Source organism: Sesamum indicum, linkage group LG6 (assembly GCF_026168435.1).
Source record: "Sesamum indicum cultivar Baizhima isolate 11 linkage group LG6, ASM2616843v1, whole genome shotgun sequence".
Classification (NCBI taxonomy): Eukaryota; Viridiplantae; Streptophyta; class Magnoliopsida; order Lamiales; family Pedaliaceae; genus Sesamum; species Sesamum indicum.
In genome coordinates, this window is record NC_142662.1 from 17724565 (window position 1) to 17742890 (window position 18326).

The window sequence follows — 18326 nt, forward strand, 5'->3', positions numbered from 1 at the left end:
TCATCAAAGCAATGTTTTTAATAAAAGCTATTACTTGATAAATCAAATTAGAACTATTCTTCATATCTCACTAGTAAAAAACATATGATTTTCCGCTATTACTAATTATTATAGTTAAAATAAAAAAAATTATGACAAATACAAATCAATCACGGCTTCATCATGGACGTTGGCCATTGTTTGCTTAGGTGTGGCCAAGACATTAACCGTGACCTAAACAATAGCAAATATTTTTGCTATAACTTATAAAAACTATGAAGAATATTGATTAATCGTGGTAAAATTTTAAATTTTTTACTTTGTTTTTGTTTAAACATAATTAATAATATTAACTATTATAATTTTTAAACCATAATAATTTATAATATAAGGAAAACTCAAATTTTTTTAGACTGTCTTTAGCAGTTTACAAATTAGTGAACTGAAAATGCACTCAATACTCTTTTAAATTGGAATTACCAAACAAAGCTTCTCGCGCCATCTCATGCCTCTCTCCTTTCTGCCCAATTTCAAGATTCTCATCTTCTCCCAAAGATGTTCAAATCCGCTCTCTTTGGACGCAAGAAAACCACCACAAGGCCCTTCGCCGACTTCTACAATGATTGGTCCACCACCCTAGCCACCACCCTCCTCCCCCAGCTTCGCCGCGCCCTGTCATCCTTTCCTGTCTCCCCCGCCGTCCTCTCCACCCAGGTCGACGCCGTGTACAATCACTTTCACGCCTACTACACCGCCCTCGACCAGGCCGCGGCCGCAGACGTCGCCCAGTGCCTCTACCCGGAGTGGCGCAACTCCCTTGAGAAACCCTTCCTCTGGCTGGGCGACCTCCACCCTTACCTCTTCACCAACCTCCTCCGGTCGTTTCTTGAAGATCAAGAATCATCCCAAGACGAAAACGACGACTTCGGATACGACGTCACCTCCGTGAAGGAGTCCCTCTACACGTCGTGGCACGTGGCGGCGGCGTGGAGGAGCCCGTCGAAGGCTCTGACCGCGAGGATCGATCAGATTGCATGCGGGTTGCGTCTAATGGTGCCGGCCCTTGCGGCGCGCGCGCGGCACGCGCAAGCGAAGCTGGTCAGGAACGTAGGAGCCGAATGGGGGAGAAAGGAAGGGGTACTAAAGGCGGCGGTGGCGGAGGCGGTGGCGGCAGAGATGGAGGAGCTGGTGGGAGTGGTGGTGGACGCCAACAGGCTGCGGAGGAGCGTTCTGGCCGACGTTCTGAGCGTGACGAGTGTATATCAAGCGGCGTCGTTCCTGGAAGCAGTGGCCCAATTCTTGGTTGGGTTTCGGGATGAGAAATTGCTCAGAGAATTTGATAAGTGCGAAAAGGCTATCACTTAATTATGCCAATTAGTTGTTAATTAGTAGTTAAAGATTCAACATATGAGTGTTAGTATTCTTTTTCTGGTTTAGAATTTGTGAATTAGGGCATTAATTTGGATGTTAATCAAAAGAAAAGCATCGTCAGGTAGATCTACATGGTGAAATATCACTCTTGTTCTTCTGTGTGTGTGTGTGTGTTTTTTTTTTTTTTTGGAGAATTAGGGGAAATTATGTTGGATTCAGTTTGAATCTGAATCGATTATATGATAAATGCATTACATTTGTCGTGCGATTGGTGTACAATTCCGAAAAAATAATTATAACATAGTAAATGTTATACACTTGTCTTATAATTGATTTGATTTGGCAAAATCTGATTCAAGGAAAAGTATACAATTGAAAAAAATGATCATAGCATAATAAGTATGATACATTTGTCCTATAATTAATTTAATCTGACCAAATCTAATTTGGACAATTTTTTTCAGAGAATTAGACCATATATGAAGTGATTTGTATTTCTTAGGGCATGGCGGGGAACATAACAATATTGATTCGATAATTATTGAGGTGATCGGTTTGGTTCTATTGAAACTTAATTTGACAATTAAAAAATACAATTTAAATAAAAATTAACAAATTAAGAATAAAATCTACCAAAAATTACAAATACCGGGAATTTGGTATGTGCCTCTCATGTTAGTCCCAAATTTCGGCTATATAGCAATTTCTAATAAATTTGTATTCATAATGTATATCAATTCTTTAAAACTGCCCATCCTCTATAGTTACGGAACCAAATTATACAATTTTTCTGTGTATGGCGATTTAAAATGTTCTTTTTACTAGAAAAAAAAAATTGATTTTTTGTTACGATTAATTACTATAGACAAAAGAAGAAAATCATGACAAATAAAATCAACGACGGCTTTGTAATGACCATTGGCTGTTTGTTTCTACAAGTGTATCTAAAACATTAACCATAACCAAAACCATGACAAATAGGGTTACTCACAGAGCGGTTTCCATTTTTTTAAACATATTTTTAAATCGAATCGTTATTGACGATTTTATAAAATAATTTTTCAAATTGCCACTTTTAAAACCAAAATTAAAGGTGTGATTTTGTGAGGGTTTCTAACGGTTTTAATATTTATAACAAAAATAAAAAAATAAAACAAGTATTTGTGTGTAACAAGGAAGAACATCCAACATTATGTACCATACACCACCAACACTCTCTATAACTTTAACTTGATTAAAATATAAGATCAAATATATTAATCCAACAAGAAAACCGTTAATCCGAGAAAGGCTGAATGTCGATTTTAGAGAAAATGGAGATAAAAGATAGAACACAGAAAGAGGAGAGAAAAAAGAGAAGAGGAAAAGGGGAAGAAAAAAAACAAGGAAGAAAAAATGAATGAAAAATTGAGACAATAATCAAATAGGCTTAAAACTTGAATGTGTTTAAAGAATTAAAACATACTTTTTGTATAAAGTCCAAATATATATTTTACAAAAATGGTCTTTGGAAAGTGGATTTTTGATAACATATAAATTTTGGGATTGTATAATATAATTTTTTTCTTAAAAATTAATTATTTTGTCAAATTAGTATATATAATTTAAAAAATTAATTATATATTTAACAGTGCGGTTCGATTTTTGGCAATTTTTTTAAGTTCTAAATTAGAATCAAGCCAATATTGCGGGATTTTACTCTAAATTTAAAATTACGATTTGAAAAATAAATCATGAAAAACAGCCCGATTCGATTTGATTCGGGCGGTTTAGCGCAGTTTTAAGTTTTTTTATCACTTCTAATTGTTCTAGCCATAACTAAAAATCATGGCAAATATTAATTAATCGTGGTAAAAATATAAATTTTTGTTTTGATTTTATTTTATCGTAGTTAATAATATTAATTTACCATAATTTTTAAATTATGATCATTTATAATTAACAAAATCTCAATTTTTTTGTGATGCTTCTTCCATTTTTGGTTAATAGGTGTCTGCTTTACATGTTGATATTTGGGACCTCATAGTCAATCTAATTGCACCCTAACAGAGAGTAGTCCCCAAATATGAACATGTATAAGATCAAAGTTAGCATCAGACTGTGAATTACTCCAAGTGAATGTTAGTTTTCGTTACATTATAAATGATCACGGATTAAAAATTATGATAAATTAATATGGTTAATCAATATTCACTATAATGTTTAGTCATAGCCAAAACATTTAACATGATTATAGCCATGGTTAATGTTTTCGCCATACTTTCAGAAACAACGACTAATGACTATTGCGATTCCGTGGTTGATTTGTATTTGCCATGATTTTCTAGTGAACCCCACCTTAATTTGATGTCACAACATTTCAATAGAATCAACAGTGTGCATACAAGTACAATCCACGTTATTATACTTCGTTGTATTTTTTGAAATGAAACAATTTACCTCCCTAAATAAAGGGTAAATTACTTCATTTTAAAAATATATGATGGTAAATTACTATTTTTTTTATAGAGTGGTAATTTACTCATTTGCAATATTATAGGGGTAGACAAGTTAGAGTTACACCAACGAATCATGGTTTTTGTATAACTAGATATTTACAGAATAATTAAATCAATTTCAGAATTAGATAATGTTAATAATTATCATAATTAAATTCTAATAAATCAAACCCGAATTGAATTTTCATAAAAGCATGATCCATTGTAGCTCTAAAATAAATGGCCCAGTACTATTGTTAATTTTTTTTTTTCGATAAATGTAATTTTCATAAATAGAAAAAGATATAGTACAACAATTATGAATCAAGTAGTGTTTTTTTTTGACAGGTCAAGGGATACGCTACAATCTATAAAGTTCACGTGTACTAACAGAGCTAGCTAAGGTAATGCCAGGTATACGTTGTCTAACATCCTCCACAATTAAGCTAGCTACAATATTCGAGTTCCGCTCAGTATGCTCGAATCGCCTAAAATTTCTCTCTCTCCATATATGGTAGATACATGCACCCAGTAATGTGCGATATGCCACATCGACGATATGTTTACCCCTCCACTTCCTTGCAGCCCACTCAAATCTGCCATCCAATCTCTATTAGGCCACGAAAGCGTACAACTCGTCTAATAGCGTTAAGGCATTGGCGACTATATTGACATTGGAAGAATGGGTGTGTGTGTGTGTCTCCACCTCATCCTCATCACATAATACACATCTACCTAGGTGAGATAACCATGGTTTGTCTGCCGTAGGTAGTTTCTCCAATATAGCAAGCCATAAGATAAACATGTGGTGAGGTATCTTTAAAGCGCCCGAAAGTAGTAAAGCCCAACCTACTTTCGGGCCTAGTGGATCAAATAATCAGTATAGAACCGGGATCGTAGGGATTCCACCGACAAATCTCCAGATAATACGATCATTATCCCCATGAATCGGTGGAAGCGTGTGAGTAATCTCCAAGTGCTCTATGTCGGTAATGAGAGGCCACTGCCACTGACCTCCTTGGATGACAGAGATAAGTCTGATAGATTCATGAAGACCAAGGGTGATCAGCCCCCTCGGGAATCTCTCCATAAGAGGACTGAGATGATGTCATCGGTCCTTTCAAAGATAAAAATCACCTCCATCTCCAATATGGTATTCCACCATTGGCGTCACAGCCACGTTTGCAGACGGACCATTTTCTTCCAACCCCACGAGCCTCTATGATTAGGGATAGTCCATATTGAAGCATCGCGTAGTCGTCCCTGGTATAGCCAATCAACCGAAATGGAAGTCCTATCACACCGGATGACATCCTAATTTCGGCTGAGCAAAATAGCAGATGTTGGCCATGGGTCCAACATAAAGAAGAATGGGCTTACACTCTCCTTCTCAAAGTTTGGTGTAATTATATTTAGACCCCCTGCAATTTGATAAATTAAATTTAGTATCTCTAAAATTTATTTTCGTCTAACAAATACGTTCTCCAATTAGTCAAATTCACTGAATTTATCGATATTAACAAAAAAAATTGGATGAAAATTTATATTTACCCTCGATTGACTGGTTACTGACTTATGCAGGTCAAATAAGTCTTTTCGAACTAAACTACCCTTCAAAAGGTGAAGATATATCTCCTCACATGTATTAACACGTGAATACGTATGAGTTTATTTGATCATGAATAGATTTATTTGACCTACACGAAATCAGTAATAAGTCAATCAAAGGTTAATATAGATTCTTTTTATTTTTTTGTTAATATCAGCAAATTCGGTAAATCTTGACTAATGAAGAGACTTATTTGTTAGATGGAGCAACTTTAGGGATGCTAGATATAATTTTTCAAATTATAAAGACTTTATCTGTAATTATACTAACCCTTACAGGAGGAGAGTGTAATTATCCTTATAATAAACTCTCTAAGTTAGACAAATATCCATTACATTCATTCATATTAAGTGAGACAAACACTTACATATTTAGTGAGACTTGAACCCATAACCTCCAACTTATTCATAAAATCTCATCCTACTTTATTAAAAAAAAAAAGCCCCAGCCTCCTAATTGATACTTTTGTGTACTGTATTGATGTACTATTATTTTTATCTTATAATTATTTATAGTACAAGAAATATTAATATTTTTGTAATGAAATTATTATAAAACTAAATATATATCCAAATTTATGAATTTCGAACTCATAATTTTATAATTATGAAATTTTAATTTTATTATCAAGCAAGTCTCGTTGACCGAATTAATTCTTTCTTAAAAAGTTGTTGAAAATAGAAAATAAAAAGTTTGAATAACAAGTTGCATGGCATGGCATGCCACGTGACTACGCACACGTGAATCAAGAGAAACTTTTCGCCAATTTCAAAAAAAGACCCATATATATATATATTTAACGTGACCAATCACCACTAACATTTTCAAAAAAAAAAAGATATTAAAATAAATTTCCATGCAGTCCACGTCAGCTGAAAGCACGTGTCGAGCATGCAGTAGCTGAGCGCCACGTAAGTAGCAGGCACGGCGGCCGACGCCGCTTTCCTCACTGCCAGCTGTGCGAGACATTCACCTGACACGTGTCACGATATCCATCGGTGGGGCAGATCTGTCATTTCCAGCGACTGTATCGACTACGCACCAACAGGGTAGTAGTAGCCATTGTAGAGCTTGAGAAGTGATAAGCACACATGTATATATCTACACTATTTATTATAATTATTTGTTTTTATTTATTTATAAAATATCATCTCTTTGATTAACTAATTCTCTATATATTTTTATTTATTTATATATGCCTGATGTTAATTCAATTTTTTTTAAAATTTGATTATCTATTCATCTTATCTTTATTTAATTAAATAAATATGTGCTACGGCCGCTAGTTTTTAAAAATTAATATGATAAAGTGGGATAATACCATCCTATGTATATAATGATGTTCGAAAAATTTAAAGAGTCTTGAACAATCAGATGAAAATTTTATATTGTTTTCCTACTTAATTTATGGCCTCGCGCAATCTGAACCAGTCTAGATCAACACCTAATTAAAAAGCAGTTACACACGAATCTCACTTTTCAAATATTAATAAAGTCTCGATGAATTTGTACCCGTCTCAAATAAAATTACTACAAAAGAAGAAAGATACCGACGAGCTATATAAGAAAATTCAAGAATTTGTATATCTCAAAATATCGATCAATTTATTTGAAATAAAAGATAAATAGTTTTTATTTATTTATTTTGAAATATTTTACTTGGGAAGAAAAATCAAGCAAAAAAAGAAAAGAACAACCTCAATATTTTCACTAGTTAAGACTAAAATTAATACTTTTTAAAAAAATAATTGTGGAAAATGACAAGTTAAACTAAAATTTTCACCTTCAATCACATATATAATTAAAAAAATGGAAATAGAACCACATTTCAAGAATAATCTAATTCATCTATACTAATCTAAAAAATAGACCATCCACGCTTATAAAAGGTGGTTAATAATACCACCACGTTAATTCTACGTGAAATAAAAAATGCCCTTCAGCTAATAAATGACTAACTTATCAACTTTTTAAAATTTATATTAATTAATAAACTAAATTTCTTCTTTTTTTATTTCTTTTTGTAATGTAATGTTTGATTTATATAATTTATTTTTATTTATAATATATTTTAAAATATAAAATATTATTTATTATATACACACCACACCACAACTGTTAGTGGATAAAATTTATATACGCAGTGCACCATTCAATAATTTGGGTATTTCTGAACGTAAAACCACAAAAACTTTAACAGTATTTCTACGTAGAACATCTTCAATTATTACAATTTAATTTTAAAGGAGAATAATTATATGAAAAATCAACCACATTAATTATATTAGTACATTTAACTTCAAGTCTAATAAAATTGGTATCAATCGTCCCATGAAATGCATCAATTGAAATGTTTAACCTACGTAATAAAACATATTTATATAATTCGATACATGGCTATAAAAAAATGATTCAATAATTATAAAAAAAAATAGCATTAAACTAATTAACAAATAAAATTTTTATTGATAATCTATATTATTTAACATAAAAAAATTTACATACTAATGAATTTAACAACGAATTTAGTAAAAAGTTATTTAAAATACATAATAAATAATATAAATTAATAATAAAAATTCTATTTTATAATTAGCTTGGATCTAATTTTACCATCAAATTACGTAGCTATTATGTTATTCTCTCATATAGCGTGTCTCAAATTTAATTTTTTTTTAATAATATATCGATTCGACTAATACATTAATATAACTAAAATCAATTTATGAATTACATTGACCCGACAAATAAATTATAATAACCTACATAAAGTGAGACAAATATTCATACAAAGCAAAATAAGTATCCACAAATCTGGTTGGATTCGAGCTCGTAGCCTAAAACTTATTTGTGAGAGCCCGAACTTAATTTTAGCCACTAAACCATAACGTGATTGGTTGAAATGAATTATTTAAGTGTTATGAAAATGTTTTCAATAAAATATTATTTTCAAGTGAGAATGCAAATACTTTTAGGGGAGAGAGAGAGAGAGAGAGTTTGGTAATGATGTAATTAATAATTAATGTGTGTCGTAATTAGTAGCTATGCAATGCAACAATTATTATTATATTATTATTATTACCAACTCCAAACTTCTCTCTCCCCACAAAAATACATAACTTATGACAGCAGCATTTCTACCTCTCTTCTTCTTCTTCGTGTTCTTCTTCTCTCATTCAACTTTCTCTCTCCTCTTTTTCTTGTAAAAGGTGCTCTTCTTCTTCCTTTTAGCCATCTCATTACTGCTTCAAGAAACCCAAAAAGGGAAAAAAGAAATTACAAAAAAGCATAAGGAAATTAGCTGAATTTTTTTCAGAAAAAGAAAGCTTATTTTTTGTCAAGAATTGCAGTAGTGCATGATTTTTTAGTTAATTATTATATATTAAGATATATATCAAGAAAATATTTTAGACACAATTAATATATATATATCCGATTGAAGGAGCGGAAGAGGAGGGAGGGAGGAGAGATTGGTTGCCTTGTTTGGCACGTCTGTTCTTTGGCTCAATCAAACTCTATAAATACATTGCCTTTCGCCTCCTGTCTCTCTCTTCTCTCTCTCTCTTTCTCGCTCGCTCTCTCCTGTTTTTTCAGTTTTCTGTTGCTATATTCCATCCCGTTTCTAGGGTTTCTCCTAAACCTGCCGTTGTGTTGTTTGTTTTGAGGTAGATTTTTCTTTCCCTCCTCTCCTTTCTCGGACCCTTTTTGCCTTTTCCCTCGCAGCTCCCAGTTTTTCGTGTCTTTTATATTTTTCTGATGGAAATTCTTGGGATTTTGATGACCCTTTCAGGCTCTGCATCGAACCGTTCCTTGCCCGTCTGCTGTCTGCTTTTGCTGATAATTCTTGGAGGAAATCAGGTACGTGCTACGTAATATTTCTCGTTTTCGTTTCCTCGCAATGTCTGAATGTTATTGCAATCTCGCAATGTACTCAGGATCTGTTCGTAATTGCTGCCCTAAAGCTTGTTGCTTCCGATTGTTTTCATGTTGAAATCATGTCCAAAATTGAGTCTTTGATGCCTTATTGTTTCTGGGTTCTCACGAATTCTTGAAATTCTGGGTAATCTGGTCCACCCCATTGGAGTGTATTCCAATGAGTCATATTTCTGAATTTTCTATGAAGTCTGTGAACGTGTGCGTTTGTGTTCGTGTCTGTGTTTTGTAAATTTTTTTTGGTTGGGGGTACTTTTCTTGATTTGACAGAACATTGTTTAGTCCTTTTCTTTTGTCGGTTAATTGCGAGAGCATGATTTTGTCGGTTGCTGTTAGATGTTGAAATGTTAGTTTATGTGTGTCTTAATAATTACTCAGTTGTGTGTTTTTGGTAGGTTTCCAGTGAAATATGGGAATACTTTATCAAGTCATTCAGATTGTTTAATTGTGTGGTTATCAAACGCAATTATCAAATATTAAAGATGTGGTTATCAAAGCCATCCACGTATCTGTGTGTGTTTTTGGGGCATTGATATCATTTACTAAGCGTACTATCTTAGAGGTCAAAAACGCCGTTTCGAGTTCGATGGGGCCAGATGCATGTTTGAGGTCATTATTGGGGGCTCCTCCTTGATCTCGGAAATAATTAGCACAGATTTATATAACGTTCGTTGTATATGAATAGTTGAAATTGTCACAGCTCAAGATTCTTAATTAATCTCGTTAAAAATATACAGTTACAGAAGGAATTTTTTTTTTTTTTCTTTTTTTGGATTTTTCCACCAGTTCCTATGTTATTTTTGTTTGTTTAACGATGGAGGTCGGGGTTGGTACATGGAAAATGTTGAGGAAATCTTGGCTATATTGACTGAAGTTTTCGATCCTTTTTCTACCATTTGACTTCTTTTTTTGTTTGTTGCTTGTTTTGCACAAATGAAGTCTTCCACGCTATCAACATCCTTGAATAAATCTGTCAGTTCTTCTTAATTTTGTCGATTAATATTTAAAGAGTGAGTATATATATACCTGCCTTAAGTCTCCGAGCGGTGGAGCTCGAGTTGGTGCATTTATTCTATTTTCTGATCATTTATTGTTCAGAGTCTGGACCATGACTATACTAGTCACGGAAAATTAATACTCGTTGATGCTAAATAAGCCTTTAAGAAGATGGCTGGAGAAGCCTCCCATGTGGTTTTGGAATTATTTGCCGCTATAATTTTAAAATATTGATCTCTCTCTCTCTCCCTCTCTCATGTTTGGTGGGGTACGCGTAATTTATATATATAGCTTCAGGTAGTTGTGGAGTCATGTACTTATAATAACAAGATGGAAGCACTTGAATATATATATGTGGTGGTTTCTTTAATTTTCTTGATTTCTTTATATTTCAGCTTGCATTGCAGCTGAAGTTATTTGTGATATTTAGGATCCATCAAGGCATTATATTGTTTCCTTTGTTGGGATACAATGCAACTTAAGAAACTACTATACTAATCAACAATACGATTGGTGTGATTGGCATATATATATATATATATATATATATGCGCTTATAAGTTGTTGCGTTTTGAGGAGAAAAATGTATGTTGAACATATGTGTAGGTAACGCAATCTAGTTGTTGATCCGAAAAACTTAATCAGGTATAAGGGATTTACAATGTATTTGTTTCCATCCTCAAACTAGTATCGTTCTTGGTTGGCATTAAAACCCATTGCATGTTTTGTGATGCACGGCTGATTTTTTCTGTATGATCTTCAAAAGTTTTGAACTTATTGTGATTGCAAGCCAAATTTCTATTATTTGAGCAACATGGTCGCATTGCTGAGGCTGAGAAGTGAGGGAATGACGTGAAAAACCAAGATGCTTAGTCATTTGTTTTTTTCTCCCTCATGCAATTTTGCTTTTGTGCAAATTGATAAAGAAACAAAAGCAAGGAAATCATGTCGCCGCAGCATCATGATCTAGTCATGTTAACGAGTAAAGTTGATGGACCACTGCCAGCATTTACACAAATCTGGCATGAAGTTTTTGCTTACATTTCCTTCTGTCGTTTTGGTGCTCAAAAGACTTCCTTTTTGTTCGTCTTTCCGCCCGTATGCTAGCTGACTTTGATGTAACAATCATTAACTCCCACCACCTTATACATCAGTGAAGTTTGTATTTTTTTCTCACTTCAACATAAGATTTATTTTCTTAGAGCACTTTTTCCGTCTATAACAGAACACAAACTTAGCAGCACGAAATCGTGCATTTGTAGATCTTAGCATAGTGTACTGCAGCAATCAAGAGGGCATCTTGGCTGCACTAACACTCAGCATTTCATCTTAAGGAATATATATCATAACAGTAAGATCATACTTGTGTGATGCATGGTGTCTTCTATGAATGCATTGCGGCTTCTTTTTTTTTCGAGATTCTATGTGGTATAATAGTGAAAAGGATCTCTGGTTTATTGCAATTCATGTGCAAATTTTCTGTAATGCATGAGAGTATTTGTACACCGTGCAATGATCTATAAATTCTAATGTTTCTCTCATTTCAGGAGGAAAAGGCAGTTAGGGTGGACTATAGACGCTTACCAGGAAGTTCTTCATTGAATATGGCTATTTTTCCAGTATAAATGCATTGCGGCTTCAGAGATGAGGTACCTCGCGTAATGGAATTTCAATTTTTCAGAACGATTTTTGCTTATCAAAAAGTTTCTATTTTTTGCATGGCATGATAATCGTTGCTTGACATTGTGATCAGATTTTGTGGAGCCTCAAGTTGATGGCCTGCTCACCAATAACCAGTGACAAAAAGACGTTAAAGAGGTGGTTTTTCATAGATAAAAGAGTCGGATAAAAGGGTGTTGATTGCAAGTTCTGACACAACGCCAATCAGTTCATTGAATTTATACCCAATTTTGTGGCAACGCTCGGTTAAGTTGTCTGCATCCAATGGACTTGAAGTCGACAAACGCGTCTCCAGTTCTCGCCGATCCGGCCCCAATAAACAAGTCGAGACTGGGGATCCATTCTAGCCTCTTGCCTTACTCACAATCAGGGTCGTCATTCTCGACTAGCATCCTCACTAGGAAAAAGCCGGCAAAACTCGACGATGTTCAGTCCAATGGCTGGCTCGACGCGATGCAATCTTCCTCCCCACCACGGAAGAAGGCCCTCAAAGACAGCAACAACATTGACATTGTTTCTGATGAAGCAGAAATCACATACCAGTCTTGGCTGGTGGGCTTTGTTGTCCAATGCTCTTGAGGCTTTCATAGGCTGCTTAAAGAAAGCACTTCCATTAATTTATTTCTTCTTAGCAGGTTAGATATCCGTCCGCTCTCAACTCCTTCCAAATGTTGATGGATCGTGCAAGGAATAGGAAGTTAGTCATGTTCTTAGATTACGACGGAACGCTTTCCCCAATTGTGGACGACCCCGATCGAGCCTTTATGTCGAGCGAAGTAAGAAAATTACTCGGCATTTAATTATTGTCACCTTCAGAAGTTTCAACCTATGTGATCATTTAAATAACGCAACATGATTTGCAGATGCGCTCTGCTTTAAATAGTGTAGCAAAACATTTTCCAACAGCCATCATTAGTGGAAGAAGCCGTGATAAGGTAGACACGCTAAATTTCTCTGTAACTAATTTTAATACTATAAATTACTCTTATGATTTTAATTTTGTTATTCCGTTATCAGGTCTATGAATTGGTAGGACTAACAGAACTTTACTATGCCGGCAGTCATGGAATGGACATCATGTTTCCCGCCAAAGATATGGTGTCCAAAAACCATGTAAATTGTGTCAAGTATACTGACAGTGAGGTATTAATTCTCAGAAGCTCGTGCTATTATGTTTCTGTTTTTCCAGTGATTCCAGCGTGCATTTCTTGCTCTATCCTATTACACTTTGTGCACCTACTGATCAATATTGTCCCGTTTGCATTTACAGGGCAAGGAGGTGAATCTCTTCCAGCCCGCTAGTGAATTTTTGCCCGTGATCAACGAGGTAATCTGAATTTTCACCACAGCTATGTGGAGAATTAAACGAGTATCGTTGGATTAATCACATCCCTCAATTTGTGCAGGTTTTCAGAAAACTTGATGAGATTGTCAGAGACATCAAAGGTGCAAAGGTTGAGAACCATAAATTTTGCGTCTCTGTACATTACCGTAACGTAGATGAGAATGTAAGCGTTGCATTTATCTCCATGCCTTTAATGTAATCGAATTTTCCCAAATAAATCTTTTCCTGTCTTCTCAATATTAATCTGCCTCTCTGAACTTTGACTTGCAGAGTTGGCCTGTAATTGCACAATTTGTTCATGACATTCTGAAGGATTATCCTCGATTGCGCCTAACTCACGGGCGAAAGGTAATTCAATTATGCCTTCTGGATGGATGCACGTTGAGAAATGAGACACAATGTTTCTTATGAGATTCCATCATCGTTTCCTTTGAATAGGTTTTGGAGGTCCGTCCCAAGATCAATTGGGACAAAGGAAAAGCCGTTGAATTCCTTCTTGAATCTCTAGGTTAGCACATGCACTCATACCCAATATAACCATCCATCATTAACGTTTTTTTGTCAAAAATTGAACAAAATTCGGTCGTGCAGGATTTAGTAGCAGTGACGACGTGCTCCCCATTTACATCGGTGATGACAGGACTGACGAAGATGCATTCAAGGTAAAACCACACTCCAGTGCCTGAGAAATTAGCTTATCTCATCACTCATGAACATATCATGCATTGCCAACCTAGTAACACAGTTCACTTCTACATAGGTGTTGAGGGAGAGGAATCGCGGTTATGGAATCCTAGTGTCAGCCGTCCCAAAGGAAAGCAACGCTTTCTTCTCATTGAGGGATACTTCTGAGGTAAGAATTTTTGGTTCCATTTACGTTCATCATCGTTTCCATTCTACATTCTTGTCTATATTGCAAAATCTAGATGAAAATTCGAGCGATGATGATTTCAGAAAATGTCGTGCAGGTCCAGGGATTCCTCGAATCCCTCGTGAGGATGGCGCGAGACGGTGGAACGATGAAGGAGAGGAGGCCAGAACCATCTGGCTATTATACAGATTAACTTGATTTTAGGTGTAATATAGTTAATTTCCCAATTAATGTGGCTGATGAATTGGCCCTAGTAGTTATTTTATTTTTATTTTTATCGGGCATTTTGTAATTTATTTGGTTTTTTCTTTTATTTGGCAGTATGTAAAGTATATTATCTGTTTCTTTCCTTTCTCAGTCTCACTTCTTTGTTAGGCTGTGTTTGATTGTGAAATCAATTGACATAAGTTTGGTAAGTAATAGTTAAGAATGTAAATATAGATGTGCAATATATGTGCATTTTGTGAATGTTTCACAATATATTGCATACTTTCTTAATTTAATATCTACTTTATCTCTATAATCAATAAAAAAGGAATATTATATTTACAGTTCCGAATCTATTGATTTTTTATACAAATCATTCTTACCTTTTGAAAAATTACAGAAACTACATGTGACAGGCTTAATCACTCAAAATTCTTTTGTTGACTAGATCAATTTTTAAAATAATTTTTTAAGAACATAAATGTTTTTTAGGGATATTTTTGTAATTATTAAAAGGTATATTGATTTGTCAAAGTAATTCTTTTTAACATGAACAATATGACTTCATATATATTTTTTTATTATTTATACTAATTTTTAATTATTTAAATATAAATTATTATTATTAACTTTTTTTATTGAATTTTTATATAAAATTGCATCTTTTAATAATTAAATATTAAATTATTTAATTAATATATAAATAATTTTGTATTAAAATTATTAAAATTTAAAAACTATTTATCCTCTATTTTTATTGATAACTAAAGTTTACATATTATTTATTAAAAAAGATATTTTAAATTATTAAATTATTTATTTTTAAAAGATTTCTTCTTCCCCAACTACACCGCTAACTCTCGTATTATTAAAATATCTTTTTAATAAGTAAATAAATAAATTAATTTTATTAACTTAATTAGATTTACATAAAATTATATAAATTATTTTTAATTTTTATTTTGGTAAAACTTATATAGAGATTCAACAAAAAGAGTTAATAAAATAATTTAAATTAAAGTTAAAAATTGATATAAATAATAAAAATAATATATATGGGGTCATATTACTCATCTTCATAAATATTATTTTGACACATCTTCTATCTTTTGATAATTACAGGAATACCATGAGGGCATTTCTGTCCTTAAAAAATTATTTTAAAAGATTGACCTAGTCAACAGGGGTACTTTTGGGTTTTAAAGGCTGTCAGGATTAATTTCTATAATTTTACAAAAGATATGAGTGGTTCGTATAAAAGACAATAAATGAAAGAGTGTAAATGTAATTATCCCAAAAAAATATGATTTAATTCCGCTAAAATCGAGCATTAATCAAAATCTAGTATTTAATGAGACCTATATATGAGCAACTAAAAATTAAGTGAGAATGATTTTATTTTTTTCACTATAATAACTTTTTAAATGTTGTCACTAGCTAGCTACAATTAGTGACAATATAATTATACATAAACTTATTATTATAAATAATAAATGGCATATATTGACATGGCAGTGTTAATTTTCACTATAAATATATCACTAATTGTTATAGTGAAAATTTAATGTGCAATTCTTGTCAACAATAACTATATATAACAAGATTAGTATCATTGTCTCTTGAAATATATTTTTAGTAATAATATAAAATTAATATTTATGGTACACACTATGCTATATTACTATTTAAAATAAAATATTTTTAAAATATTTATTATTTAATAAAATATATCAAATTGCTAAATTATTATTAATTTTATAATAAAATAGTGTTAAGAAGAGATGCATGGAAAAAAAAAGCTATTGGGAGAGTGGGAAGTTATAAGATGAATAAATAAAAAAAATAAAAAATAAAAAACAAAAAACCAGACCAAAAAACGAGAGAGACACAGTGCTCTCCCTTAATAATATATTCTAAATAGGTATGTCTATTGTTGCATAGTTAATCATAATCAACTAAGACGGCGTTTGGATAAATTTATAAGCTCTTTAAAATATCTTATAAAATATTTGAGAAGTTTTTGATATAAAATGTTTTAAATAATTAAGCTTAGTCAAATACCCTTTTAAGAAACATTTAAATATATATTCCAAATGCTTTTTAATTTAATTATTTAAACAATTAACATCAATTTCACATTTAATTACTATACATAAAATAGATATATATTACCAACCTTCATAAGTATGATTTAATTTTAACTTGTAAATTTTTTTAAGTTTAAATTAGTAATTTTCATATTTGGCTTGTCTTCAAAATTACTTTGATTCCATCTTCATTTCTTGACGTTGGCATCCGTGAACTTTACTACATTGCATTTTACTCATTTATTAATCTTATAAATGGTAATTTATCTAAAAAAATTAATGTCAACATGTTAATATTTTGATATTAATGGAAAAAATCGTAATATTATATTGCTCGAATTGAAAAAAAATGCTCTCAAATGTATTAATTATATTTTTTTATGACAATTAATTTTAGATCCATGCATGACAAGAATACATACTAAAATTATAGGGAAAAATGCAAGCAACTCACTTGTGATATCGCAAATAAGTAAATTATCCCCTTAAGAAAAAGCCAAATAGCGATCTACCACCCTATATTTTTTAAAATACATAATTTACCTCCCTATACTTTTTAAAATGAAGCAATTTAAGGAGGTAAATTGCTTCATTTTAAAAAGTATTGGGGGGTAAATTACTATATTTTTTTCATAAAGGGTAATGTGCTCATTTTCAATATTACAGGGACATAAATTGCTATTCACCCCAAAATTATATATTAAATGAAATTTTAATTCAAGACCTCAAAGTTAATGATAGAAGAGTTAATAAGAGGCTGCACTTAGGTATCATATCACAGTTTGTATCTTTCAAAATCTCCAATTATGTTTGGATTAATGTTTTGGGTGTTTTTGTTTTGGTGTTTTGGAGATAGAGAGAGAAAAATAGAGATAAGTTAGTATGTGTTTTGAGATAGATGATATGTTTGGATTTGTGTTTTGATATAATATAAAATAATATTAAATAAGTGGTGTAGGTTTGATGTTGGGATTTGGGAGACAGGAGTTATTGTTCATTATCAAATCATGTCTTTTAATATATATATTTAGTAATATATATATGTATGTATATAGTATTTTGTTTGTTAGTGAAATATAATATATATATTTACGTTAAGTAATTTTTTTATTGAGGCATTTATTTTTATATTTTAAACAATATTTATAATTTTAATGCATGATTGAATATATTGTAGTATTGTCTCTTAAACGGTTTTGTTAGACTTTATATTTGGAATAAAAAAATATAATATAAAAAACTTAAATAAAAAATTTAGAATTAAGTATGTATTATTGGTATATTGTCCTCAAATTTCAAATTTCTTAAATATTTCATTGAAATAGGAAAAATTATAAGTATAAAATATTTAAATGGTCTAAGTTGAAAAAATTTGTAGTCAAGCGTTAAATGTTCTATATAACGTGTTCAAAATACATTCGTTAATATTTTATATGCGAACAGATAAATTTTAATAGATAATTGAAGTAATAAAAATACGAATTAGGTATATAGTACTGATATATTGTCAGTAGTGTACGGAACTGCTACAGTATTTCCGTTAGGTAGAAAAGTTTCATATTTCTTAACTAAGTAGTATTGAAAGTAAATATCTTTAATATCAATGATTTCATAAGTTAATAATTACTTTTTAGTAGTAATTATTGCTTACATTTCACATATATTATATATTAAATAATATATAATACATATAATGCAAATAATTTACAAAAAAAAAACAATTAAATCTCAGTTGCTTGGGTGTTAAATAGATTTGTTTAGATTAAATTGG

The 18326-nt window shown here is 31.9% G+C and overlaps 2 protein-coding genes across 3 annotated transcripts; both read left to right on the forward strand.

Annotated features, from left to right (window-relative positions):
- Nucleotides 1-448: 448 nt before the first annotated feature.
- INP1 (transcription factor) lies at nucleotides 449-1615 on the forward strand. Its single transcript, XM_011083080.3, has one exon. The coding sequence runs from the start codon at nucleotides 535-537 to the stop codon at nucleotides 1342-1344; it is 810 nt and encodes a 269-aa protein (XP_011081382.1). The 5' UTR covers nucleotides 449-534; the 3' UTR covers nucleotides 1345-1615.
- Nucleotides 1616-8585: 6970 nt separating this feature from the next.
- Nucleotides 8586-14635, forward strand: LOC105164287 (putative trehalose-phosphate phosphatase F). Of its 2 annotated transcripts, none has more exons than XM_088881629.1 (14): nucleotides 8586-8645; nucleotides 9227-9294; nucleotides 11913-12014; nucleotides 12119-12597; nucleotides 12681-12821; nucleotides 12909-12980; nucleotides 13063-13188; nucleotides 13316-13372; nucleotides 13452-13553; nucleotides 13661-13738; nucleotides 13829-13898; nucleotides 13982-14052; nucleotides 14151-14243; nucleotides 14359-14635. In XM_088881629.1, the coding sequence occupies exons 4-14, from the start codon at nucleotides 12310-12312 to the stop codon at nucleotides 14452-14454; spliced, it is 1194 nt and encodes a 397-aa protein (XP_088737755.1). In that variant the 5' UTR covers nucleotides 8586-8645; nucleotides 9227-9294; nucleotides 11913-12014; nucleotides 12119-12309; the 3' UTR covers nucleotides 14455-14635. The 2 variants fall into 2 exon arrangements, with proteins under 2 accessions (XP_088737755.1, XP_011081207.1); XM_011082905.3 differs by lacking the exon at nucleotides 8586-8645 and adding an exon at nucleotides 8653-9101.
- The last annotated feature ends 3691 nt before the right edge of the window (nucleotides 14636-18326 follow it).